Source organism: Leptonychotes weddellii, chromosome 7 (genome assembly GCF_054177405.1).
Source record: "Leptonychotes weddellii isolate Sample4059 chromosome 7, ASM5417740v2, whole genome shotgun sequence".
NCBI classification, from domain to species: Eukaryota; Metazoa; Chordata; class Mammalia; order Carnivora; family Phocidae; genus Leptonychotes; species Leptonychotes weddellii.
Window position 1 is genome coordinate 35,428,480 of NC_138375.1, and position 12,159 is coordinate 35,440,638.

The 12,159-nt window shown below is 36.6% G+C and overlaps 1 protein-coding gene across 1 annotated transcript in view; it reads left to right on the top strand.

The window, feature by feature from the left end:
- ITGA2 (integrin subunit alpha 2) overlaps positions 1 to 12,159 on the top strand; it is a 102,490-nt gene that overhangs the window by 42,386 nt on the left and 47,945 nt on the right. The window contains exons 3-9 of the mRNA XM_081826114.1: positions 668 to 777; positions 1,733 to 1,824; positions 4,837 to 4,951; positions 5,122 to 5,249; positions 8,292 to 8,440; positions 11,073 to 11,223; positions 11,506 to 11,671. Of these exons, the coding sequence (XP_081682240.1) occupies positions 668 to 777; positions 1,733 to 1,824; positions 4,837 to 4,951; positions 5,122 to 5,249; positions 8,292 to 8,440; positions 11,073 to 11,223; positions 11,506 to 11,671 (911 nt within the window). The remainder of the gene's footprint in view (positions 1 to 667; positions 778 to 1,732; positions 1,825 to 4,836; positions 4,952 to 5,121; positions 5,250 to 8,291; positions 8,441 to 11,072; positions 11,224 to 11,505; positions 11,672 to 12,159) is intronic.

Genomic DNA, 12,159 nt, shown 5'->3' on the forward strand with positions numbered 1-12,159 from the left:
ATCCTCTTATATAGACAATAAACAGTAAAACCACTTAGATAACTCATCTGTTCCCTAAGTAAATTAACATATGAAAATACTTAGGACAAGAAAAGCACTCAACAAATGTTAGTTTTTGTTTTGGTTTTAATATTGTTTCATTCTTTAAAGTTGTGCTGACCAATAAGGCAGCCGCTAGCCTCATGTGGCTACTGAGCCCTTGAAATGTTACTTCTCCGTACTGATTTGTGCTCTGAGTATAAAACACACCGAATTTCAAAGACTTAGTATGGAAAAAAGAATGTCATATAGCTCATTAATAATTTTTATTTTTAATGATTGCATACTAGTTTGGTATATCAAGTTAGATAAAATATATTATTTAAGTGAATTTCAGCTTTGCTTTTTATTGTATTAATGTGACTACTAGAAAATTTTAAATTACATATGCAGATCACATTTGTGACCTGCATTATATTTCTATACTGTATGCAAATATTCATTAAGAATCTTGATCAGCTAAGAGAAAAGGAAAAAGAACAAATTATAACTGAACAAATATGAACTATTTTCTTATTAAGATTGAAATTAAATGTGGGGGATTTTTTCATTGTTTTGTGGTCAGTTTTAAACTTTAAGAAACTATACTAACATTTTATATCTAATGAAAAATAATTCCTATTTCTAGGTTACTAGTTGGTTCACCTTGGAGTGGCTTTCCTGAGAACCGAATGGGAGATGTGTATAAATGTCCTGTTGATCTGTCCAATGCTACATGTGAAAAGCTAAATTTGGAAAGTAAGTAGTAATTAGCAATATGACTTTTTACAAATAACAAGATCTCATTTGATGTAACTCTAATTTAAAAAAATAACAAAATCAATCATAGTCTGTCTTGAAGAAACAGACAACTTTTTTGCCTTTATTATCTTTAGTCATATGGGGTCCAATTGTATCCAAATTTCCAACACAGCTTAAAGACCTGATTTAATAAGATACATGAGAAATGTGCTGCCTCTTGGACCATCTACCCCCAGACTGTGGACCAGTTTCCATCAATGTTCAGGATTATTTTGCTGATTATTTATAGATATCTAAGTCTAACCATACCTCTTTCCCTCCTCAAAACAAACCATTAGGTATAGACCTGTCAATACTAGTGTTGCTTTTAGAGATGCTGAGAAACACTCTGTTGCATTCTAATAAAAAAAAAATTGTCACTATTTAGAATACTTTGTAATTGTTTGTATTTATTATTTTACATGGCTAGTCTCATGATTTCCTTTTAAAATTCAGTCATTGATGTTTTGGGCCAGCTTCTACTGTATGCATTTTTTGATAACACTTTAAGGATTTTTTTTTTCTGATCCATAATAAAACATTAGATGGAGCTATTATGACCTTGAAAAGAGTAGGTTGGCAAATTGTAGACCGAACAGTGTCCTCAGGTTTGTATTGTTTGGCCAGCATTTTGTTTTTAAAAAATTTAAATTTAAATGCCTGTAAGTCATGCCCTTTACAGACACTACCCCCTAATATCTGACATTCTGTAACCTCACTCATTTAAGTGTACAAGCTACCAGATCACTGAAGGCCTCCTTTCTTTACATGTGATTATGTAATGTGAGTACCTGGATATATGACACTAAATTCAATGCTACACATAAGCATCAGTGTGGGGGTCTTTTTTTAAACAAGTTTAAATAACTGGTGAAGATTTATTCACTTTTTAAAATATTTTTCCCTTTGAAAGCTGCCACAAGCATTCCCAATGTTACTGAAATGAAAACCAACATGAGCCTTGGCTTGACTCTCACAAGGAACATGGGCACTGGAGGATTTCTCGTGAGTGTTTACCTTTCAAATTCCCATCTATTTCAAGAAAGTATGAAGTTAGTGTCTTCTCACCATCCCACCTATCAAATCAAATCTTGACACTTAAATATTAGAGTTTGCTTTTGGATAAATCATCCATTGTGGATATACAACATGAAATGCCCATCTGTTGATGTATAGACTTCTTAAGATATTCAGCAAAAGCATTGCCACAGAATGTCTTAGAAAAAAGCAACACAAGGAACACCGATTCTTTGCCCTTGGAAAGTACTCTTAGCATTTGTTGATAATAGCAGAATTCCAGGTCTCATTTCTCCTTCCCGTAGGAACATTCAAGATAGGTACTGCTAATTCAGAGAGTGGATTTCAAAGCTGAAGAGTATTTCTGTCTTTAATCCTTTGCTGTAACTGTTGGTAAATCTGATATCATCTAAGTCATGGCTTGGTCTCTTCTTATTTCATATTAGTGTTTACTCTCATTTAGTTTCTAGAATGCTGAGGAAAGAATCACAAATCAGTAAGAAAAAAATACCTTCTTTAACAAGCGGTCTGGGGACAATTAATTGGTTAATAACTTGTATATTCAAATATGCTTTCAAGTGAATTAAAGAGTTAATATTAAAAACTGGAAGAAAATGGAAATTTTCTGAAAGAGGGAAAAATTTCTGAGCTTAGAACTAACAGGAGAAATAATATAGGAAATTGTTGAAAATATCTGACTATATTAAAAAATGAAAACCATCACATACCAAAAAAAATTTTAAGGCAAATAAAAACCCAATTTTATTAGACATTTCCACCAGCTCATAGATGATCCTAGTTATATCGCCCTGTTAAAATAGCCATAGAATGCTTAATTTAACTTTACATTAGTTATGTCTGTACGATTGACATGCTAACTTAAAAGCCTATGTGTATAATAACTAAATTATTCTAAAAATATAATCAATTTTTAACAATGTCTTTCTGCTTTTACTAATAGATACTAGTATTCAGACATTGGTATTCAGATATCAGGTATTGCTTATAATATGTGTAATTCAAAGCAAAATGAATATTGCAATGAATCTTCACAGTTTATGATACCCCAAAGTCTTTATAATAGCGTTGCTTTCCTCTTTTTTTTTTTTTTTGTTTGCTTGTTTGTTTTTAAGGTTGAATAAATTCAGGAAGAGGAACATATTGAGATATAGGGATTACAGGTTGTGCTTCACAATTTTTAATGTGTAACTTCAGGTAAAGTAATTTAAAATTGCTAGAGAATTTAAGAGATTAATTTAACAATCAATGTAGCAAGCAGAGAAGGCGCAAAGGGGGAGAGAGGGAGAGAGAGAGAGGAAAAAAGAAAGAAAAAAAAAAGCCAAAGCTTCCTTTACATGCCTAAAAGGTCAAAATCTTAAGATACTCTTAAGAATTATGTGGAAAAGACTGACAATCATCACATTTTTTTTTAAACTTCTTAAGTTCTGGGCTTAAAGCAGGAATGTAGTTCTGGCATTAACAATTGGCATATTCTAATTTCAACTTCTAAATGCTGTTTTCCATTGCTTTTAAAACAAAAAAAAAAGATCTTGAATATTTCATGAGTTACTGTTTTTCAAGGTGATTTAAAAAAAAACCATTGGGGATGGGGATATAGGAATCAATAATTGGTATCTGTTATTTGGTAAACTAACCAAAGCCGTCAATTGTGATTGTCCCCTAACTAACTGGCAAAATGAACCAGTTTTATAGGAGGAAGAACTATGGCTTATTCATTGAGCACGAAATATGACCACAGCTGCTTTTCCTTCGAGCAACCAACAATTACTGGATCAAATAAATTCCCTTTTATTCTTCCAATTGCTTTTTGCAAGTTCACACTTTTTTGTTAAGCTTTAATAATTGATCCACAGCTTTACCTAATGTTAAACTTTGTAGGTGCTCTTTAAGATCTTGTCTAGACTTCTCTTTCCCGTTTTTGTCCTTTTACATCTAGCAATTTTAATATTATTTAATGTGACGTTTTCTGTGTGATTTAATCACAACTGAAGCAGGAGTTCTTGGCATTCAAGGGCTGCTGAAAAAGAGAGATTTGAGGCTGGGTTGTCGGGACTATGAAGAATTGTAGTATGTCTGGTGTGGGCAGGGAGACAAGTGGTAGCTTGGATGACCTAAGGTTTTATGTAGTAGAAAAAGGGGGATCAGAAGTCCTCAAATAAATACTTTAGAACAAAGTCAGAAACTGGCAGTTCATGAACATCATTGTGTTTGGTGAGCCCATAGAGTTTTTTGGGTTTTTTTTTTATTGAATTTTCACGAAAAATTTGTCCTCTCAGGCCCTCCTTGAAAATTGGAAAGATCTGGCAAGGCTGGCAATGGGCAAGAGCCATGGTGGCTGCCCCTGGGTTCTTCATTCATCATGGCGTCTATACCAGCCCAGAACACTCCTAGGTTCCTGCCTGGCCCTGGGGCTTGTGGGCCTATGGTTTCTGCTGAATAGAATAAGAGGTAGTAGACAGAGAGCATAGTAGTATAAGTGAATGGTATAATCTTTGTTCAAGAATAATAATAGCAATGAAGCTGGCTTACAATTATGTAGCATTTTGCTATTTACCCTGCACTGTTCTAAATGTTTTATATCTATAGACCCACTTAATCTTTACAACAACCTTAAAAGATAATAGGTATGATTATCCTCGTTTACAGATTCAGCCCCTGAGGCCCAGGTAACTGAGAGACCGAAGAGGAAGGAAAGCACCCGCTTTCTCTAGCTTGGGGGGTGACCAAAGGGGCTTCTCCTTGCACCATCAAGACCTGCCTCCCAGCCCAGCGGCCACCTTCTTTCTCCCTTACTTCTGGTTGCTCTTTCTTTCTGAGACACTTTCTCTCAGAGGCTTTTTTTTGATCTGTTAGTTCGTTACAAGAGTTGACAATTCCTAGTATCTGGTAAAATCATAGAAATGATCTCTGAGTTTTACCAATGGAGACGTAGAGGACTCATGTTTTCCATGTTTTGTCATTGCTCTCATTTCTCTGAAGACGTGTGGGCCCCTGTGGGCACAGCAGTGTGGAAGTCAATATTACACAACTGGGGTTTGTTCTGACGTCAGTCCCGATTTTCAGCTCTTGACCAGCTTTGCACCTGCAGTTCAGAGTAAGTGATGAATGTGCAGAGGGTCCGAGCAATGCCTTACATGAAGGGGGAAGGTGGGATTTATCAAGTGCCACCCAACTCCTCAAGTCCATTTTACTTTGTTCCATTTGCATATGTGTGAAGACTGAATTACCTATGGAAATCTGTTTCTTTCATCTTTTCCTGTGTAGCCTGCCCTTCCCTCATAGATGTTGTGGTTGTGTGTGATGAATCAAACAGTATTTATCCCTGGGATGCAGTAAAGAATTTTTTGGAAAAATTTGTCCAAGGCCTGGATATAGGCCCCAAAAAAACACAGGTATGGATTTGAATAATACATACACTAACCCACAGCTTTCTTTCTGAGAAAATATTGTTAGCTATGACGTCTTAATTTTTGCATTTGTCAGATCCCCATATTAAATGCATTTAATGGTAATCTTGACAGTTAATTGAAACTTGTACTACATTGAGTTGTTCTGTCTATGCCTTTGCCCAATGCTGGTTTTTGAGATTTGAGACTTCTGTTTCTGACACAAGCATCGGATGTGGGATAGAGCATTTTGTGTGTGTGTGAGAAAGAGAGAGAGAGTGGAAGTGGGGGGAGGGGCATAGGGAGAGAGAGAGAGAATCTCAAGCAGGCTCCACGCCCAGCACAGAGCCTGACTCGGGGCTCGATCTCACGACCCTGAGATCATGACCTGAGCTGAAATCAACAGTCGGATGCTTAACTGACTGAGCCACCCAGGCGTCCCTGGGATATAGCATTTTAATCCTCTTTAGTTGCTTATTTTTCCCTCCTATAACTCATGAATTTATTAATACATTTTAAAATCCTGTATGTATTCTTTCTTGACAGCCACTTGGACTAATAATTTCTTTTTATTGTTTGCTGGTAAAACAATTGTCCTTGAATTCTGGGATTTTTTTATAAAGAAGTCCATAGACAGTATAATCCTATCTTTTATTATTTTTTAGTCTTTTATCATATTTTAGTCTATCCTTCCTTTTTTACACAGGACACGTCTTTTAAATAATTTTGTGTAGCTGCCTGTGTTTTAATGAGTCTTTAATTTGCTTTTCTGTCTTCTTGAGATAGGCATCCAAAACTCAGGAACAGAAGCTTCTCACTTTCCAAAAACCAAATAGCATTTATTGTTAAAGTTTTGGGTCTTTTTTCTTTCTTTTTTATTGGATTTGCCATTTCATGGCTTATTCTGGTTGTAGAACCAACATCAACAGGAACCAGTTCACAGTTACCAGTGTATGTTTTTGGGTTGTTCCTGTCATCTGAGGCCTTAGTGTCCAACATCTAGTAACAATTGTTGGAACATTTCCCCCTAAATGTTTTGCAGTTAGCTATATTGAAATTTGATTTTCTGCTTTCCTGTACAGTATTACAAAATATTATTATATGTTTTCCCCATTGACATTGCTTTTCAATACCTAAAGGACACTAATGTCCACTGAAACTTTGGAGGTTTCACTGTGTGAAACTTCTGTGAATAAGACTATGTGTAGGGGCACGTGGGTGGCTCAGTCAGTTAAGTGTCTGACTTGAGCTCAGGTCATGATCTCAGGGTCCTGGGATCAAGCCCCACATCAAGCCCCATGGCAGGCTCCATGCTCAGCGGAGAGTCTCCTTGTCCCTCTCCCTCTGCCCCTCCCCCAGCTCGTGCTCTCTCTCTCTCTCTCTCTCTCAAATAAATAAAATCTTTTTTAAAAAGACTAAGTATGGCACTGATTTCTGTATAGCACCATCTTAAGGCCCATCATAAGAGAAGTTTTCCTAAGTATCTGCTTATTTTATCTGTCTCTAAATGGATTACCCCCATTACAAGATTTACTCTATTTCATAGTCTCTCGCAAGGAATTTATGGCCTTCCTCTTCTTGTCTTCCTACCCTAATACATCTTTTTCATCTCTAGAGGTGCTTTACAAAGTCTCTTTTTCTTCCAGTCTAAATTTGACCTTTCTGTAAGTCCTAATATACTACATTTCTTTGAGTCTTCTATGCATCACTCCCCTTTCTCACACCGAAGTTCTGGGGCTGTCATGGGAGTTACTAACATCTTCCTCTCATTTTAGACTTTTAAATCCTTAGAGTTATTTTTGACCCATCCTCTCTCTCAAGTCTTACATCCTATCCTAAGGAGAAGGCTCCAGCAATATCATGTTTTTCACATCTTCCTAATGCCTACTTGATTGCTTCCTAGCAAAAGTAGCTGATTGAACTCAGAAATCCAGGCCTTGCACCTTCCACCTTCCTTACAGACTGACCTCTATTTTAGAGACCTTTTTACCACTAATCTCCTATTGCCACTTCTTGTTCTGAAAGCCCCCAACTCATAGGCATAGAGGATGATTTCAGTGCTGAGAACCAGGATGTTAATAGAAGTGTTTGGCCTTCTTGATCTAAAGGATTAGGATATGTGCCCCAGAATCTTGTTCAGAAGTTGTTCTCTCTGTCAGGTCTTTCAAATAAGACTTTCCCTAATGGCATCTTCTCTGAAGGCCAGAAACTTCTTGCCCACATGCTCATATAGCAGGTTTCTTCCAAAAATGCTGAAGTCTGTGATTAGAGGAAATCCAGAACAATAAATTGACTGTGTTGATTAGCTCACTGTTTTGTTTTGGGTTTTTTGTATTCAAATCTAATTCTTTGTTTAATATGCAAATATTCTCGGGCGCCTGGGTGGCTCAGTTGGTTAAGCTACTGCCTTCGGCTCAGGTCATGATCCTGGAGTCCCGGGATCGAGTCCCGCATCGGGCTCCCTGCTCAGCGGGGAGTCTGCTTCTCCCTCTCCCGCTCCCCCCTCTTGTGCTCTTTCTCTCTCTCGCTCTCTCTCTCAAATAAATAAATAAAATCTTAAAAAAAAAAAATGCAAATATTCTCAATTGATGAGCTGTTATCTTCCATCTATGACTGCTTATAATTGTTTACTAGCTCATATCCATTGTTAATTAGAAAATTTATATCATTTAATCTTCTTGTTAATGAACTTTATTCTAATATTTATCCATATTAAAATATTACAAGACAGTGCTTTAAAATCTATTACTAGATAATCTATAACTATTATAGTTGAAAATATGTAACTGTTACTCTTGAGAACCAAATTATACCAGATAGGACCTCATCTTGCTTATCAACAAGTACTGCTGCTTTTTCCTGACAGCCTCTAACAAAGAAGTCATTCTATTGCAAGAAAAATAACTATTCTTAAGAACAAAATTGGAAATGATTCCCTTATACTATCAGCCCACATCCAGATGCACTTTTGATTTTGATTATATTGGTTAATTAGAAATTATTTATAACTTAATGACAAACCTTTAATGAACTTCTGCTTTCTTGAAGGTGGGGTTAATTCAGTATGCCAACAATCCTAGAGTTGTATTTAACCTGAACACTTTCAAAACCAAAGCTGAAATGATTGAAGCAACATCCCAGACATACCAGTATGGTGGAGACCTCACAAATACATTCAAAGCAATTCAATATGCAAAGTAAGTTATGATGCTAATAGCCCAATATTTTGATAAAATAGAAGTGCTTGTAAATAAGAAAGACCAAAAAAAAAGACAAAAATAATGTACCTGGTACTTTACACTTAAATCAGAAGTAATAAAGAAGAAAAGTTCAAACGTTCTGTCACTTGAACACTTTGAAAAGGCAATAGGAAATGAAATTTTAAAATCTTTGATTTCTAGGACTTTTAAAAGATATTCCATGATTTTTTTAAAGATTGTATATGCGGGACACCTGGATGTCTCAGTCGTTAAGCGTCTGCCTTCGGCTCGGGTCATGATCCCAGGATCCTGGGATCAAGCCCCGCATTAGGCTCCCTGCTCCGCGGGAAGCCTGCTTCTCCCTCTCCCACTCCCCCTGCTTGTGTTCCCTCTCTCGCTGTCTCTCTCTCTGTCAAATAAATAAATAAAATCTTTAAAAAAAAATAAAATAAAGATTGTATATGAAGTAGATGAAACGACATTAAAAGACCTTAGATTAAGTAGGAAATGGAGCAATCTGCAATTATTTGTTAATATTTATCAAGGCCACAAACGACTTGAGCTAATGGAGCACTTCATGCATATTAAGAAGGGTCATAGAATCTTAAATGTTAATGACCTAGGAGTCTGAATTAAATGGAATGGGTTCACTATGCTTATTACAACCCAGGGCAATGTGAATGTTACAACTATGCAACGCTCTTAATTTTTAGCTCAGTTTCTCTATTTTCTCAGCACTCCTGCGTTCATCTTCACTCTGTTTTAATCACATACCTTTACAAAAATGCTAAAGATTCTCCTATTCTTAAAAAATAAATGAGAAAAATAACTTCACCTTCCCTTAAACCCACTTCCTGCCTTTGTCCTTGTGTTGTGCATTTCTTCCTTCCACTACCATACTCCTTGAAAAATTGTCTTTACTCCCTCCCTCCACTTCCTTGAAACATATGGCTTGCCACCGGGTAAACGTGGGCCTCTTTATCAGCCAGCAACCCAGTGGTCCTGCCTCAAACTTCATCCTCTTTAGCTTCCCTCACTATCTGCTGCTGATGAGCACACACTGCTATTCCAGCCCCAGTTGCCATGACATCACAAACTTTTAGAATCCCTGCCAACTTTCTGCAACAATTTTGCCTCTTCATTGGCTCCTTTTCCTATTTTTTCTTCACTAAACAGAGACCTCTTTTTTTGTCTCGCTTTCCTCTTAGGCATTGTCTCCACTCTCATGGCATCTCCATTAGCCCTGTGTAGGTCACCACATTGCTATGTGGTCAGCTCTGAACTCTCTCCCAGAATTCATACAGGCATCCAGCTGATGCTGGAGATGTTTAATTTGGAGTGTTGGCTCACTTATCAAATTCAGTACATCCTAAACCAGCCTTATTCTTTTCCCTACCCATGCTCACGACTTTTCCATTTTGATTCATGCTACTGCCTTTCCCCTTAGTCATTCAAAGTAAGCACTTGCAGGTTTTCTTTATTCTTTTTGTTCTTCCTTAGTAGCACATGTCTGGCCAGTCACCATGTATCCTGTCTTTCCTATTTCTGCATTTCCTATTGTATCTGCCCCTCCTTTTTTCTGGGTGTATATGCTAGTTGCTGTTTCTATCAACTGGTGACTTTCCCTATATGTCTCAAAAGTGGATTTCCTACAAGTGGATTGATTTGGTTAATCTCTATTGTCCTTACTGAGATGTTCTTTTGGGCCACACCATTTCACAAGCTGTGGCCAGTTAATAGGTCAGTTGCTAACTGGCAAAGTGCCCTTTATGGCCTAGTAACCTAGACTCAGAGGAACAGTAGGTTGACATGGAGAATGGCCTAGAAGGAGCTACAAACTGCAGAGGGCCTGTGTTTTCAGCAGGAAGTATGGATGTGGTATTTTTCCCTGGAAGGGTCTTGGGATGGAGTCCTGCATCAGGCTCCCTGCTCAGCAGGGACCCTGGTTCTCCCTCTCCCTCTGCTGCTCCCCCTGCTTGTGCTCTCTCTCTCTCCCTCTCTCTCTCTGTCAGATAAATGAATAAAGTCTTTTTAAAAAATGAAAAATAATTGGCTAGCCTATGTCCCCATTTGCATGAACATTTGAGGAGTAGATTACGCATATACATCTAAATAAAATGTTTTCTATAAGGAAACAAACAGATAAAGGTGGTTACCTTTGGAACAGTGGCTTGGTGTCAGATTTTTATTTTATACCTTTCCAAATGCTTTGACATTCTTTCGCCAAGTGTATTTATTACTTTTTAAAAAGCAATTTCATATTGAGAAAGTAAATGCAGATCCAGTGAGTAAAACTGGTGATAGGACTGAATATCTTTGCTCTGTTGATTAATATTAATGAATTGAATTTTGTTATCAGAAGATAATCCTAAGGATTCTTGATGTAAATACACACACACATGCCATAGAAACTATAGAAATTATTGTTAATGCCAAGTAAGATTTAGATATATTTCCCTATAAGCTGCAAATAGAATGTAGGTAAATATGTCACCAGACCTATAGAGAGAAATTCTAAGTCACAGTAGGTCATGCTCCAAGAAGTTAGTTTCACATTTATATTTCTAACCAGAGGTCCACATATTAGCTTCATCTTTTGATCATGAGTCTTTAATCTTATCTGCCACAGAGATTCTGCTTATGCAGCAGCGGCTGGAGGACGACCGGGTGCCACCAAAGTAATGGTGGTTGTAACTGATGGTGAATCGCATGACGGTTCAATGTTGAAAGCCGTGATTGATCAATGCAACAATGACAATATACTGAGGTTTGGCATAGCAGTAAGTAGATTTTCTTTTTAGTTGTCTTTCAGTGGATGGGTGAGTGCTCCTTTATAACATCACTTCGCAAGACTGCACTTTCTCATTTGGTGTTCACAGCTTTATAGAAAAGATTTGCACTCTGTCTCGCTTCTTGTTGATTTTCAGTCCTGTTGACGAAGGGAGTGTGGATTTACTTCTCCAGAGGTCCTATTGTGTTCAGAAATAAATACTAGAAAGTGCTAGTAGGGATATTGGAGTACAGCTATAATGACTTTTTTCCCCTCTTCCTCTATTTTTAAGGTTCTTGGGTACTTAAACAGAAATGCCCTTGATACTAAAAATTTAATAAAAGAAATTAAAGCAATTGCCAGTATTCCAACAGAAAGATATTTTTTCAACGTGTCTGATGAAGCAGCTCTACTAGAAAAGGCTGGGACACTAGGAGAACAAATTTTTAGCATTGAAGGTAAAAGAACATCTTTCAAAAACTTTTTTCAAGAATTCTTGATTTTATTACTGTATTCTTGCTCTGTTAATGTTAACTTATATACCTTATATGAAAAGAACTCCTATGGTGACGATTTTCTCTATGGCCCTAATGCTAGACAGGTGACCTGGGTTTTGTTTTACACCAATTTGGTGTGGACTTCAAGCAAAGCATTTCGATTCTGTTGACCTTTATTTCTCCATTTGTAAAAGAAAAGATTTTGATAAAATATTCTTAAAGATTAAAAAAAAAAAGAAAAGAAAAGAACTCCTATGAATCAGTAAGAAAAATAGACAACATGAGTGAGTTGTTCATAAAAGATAAGATACAAATGGCTGATAAACATAAGAAAATATTCCCAATTTCAGTAATTATTTTAAATTGTAAATTAAATCAATGTTACTTTGTGCCTAAAAGATAGTAATATATAATCTTGGAGATATTATGGGGAAGCAAAGAAGCTCATA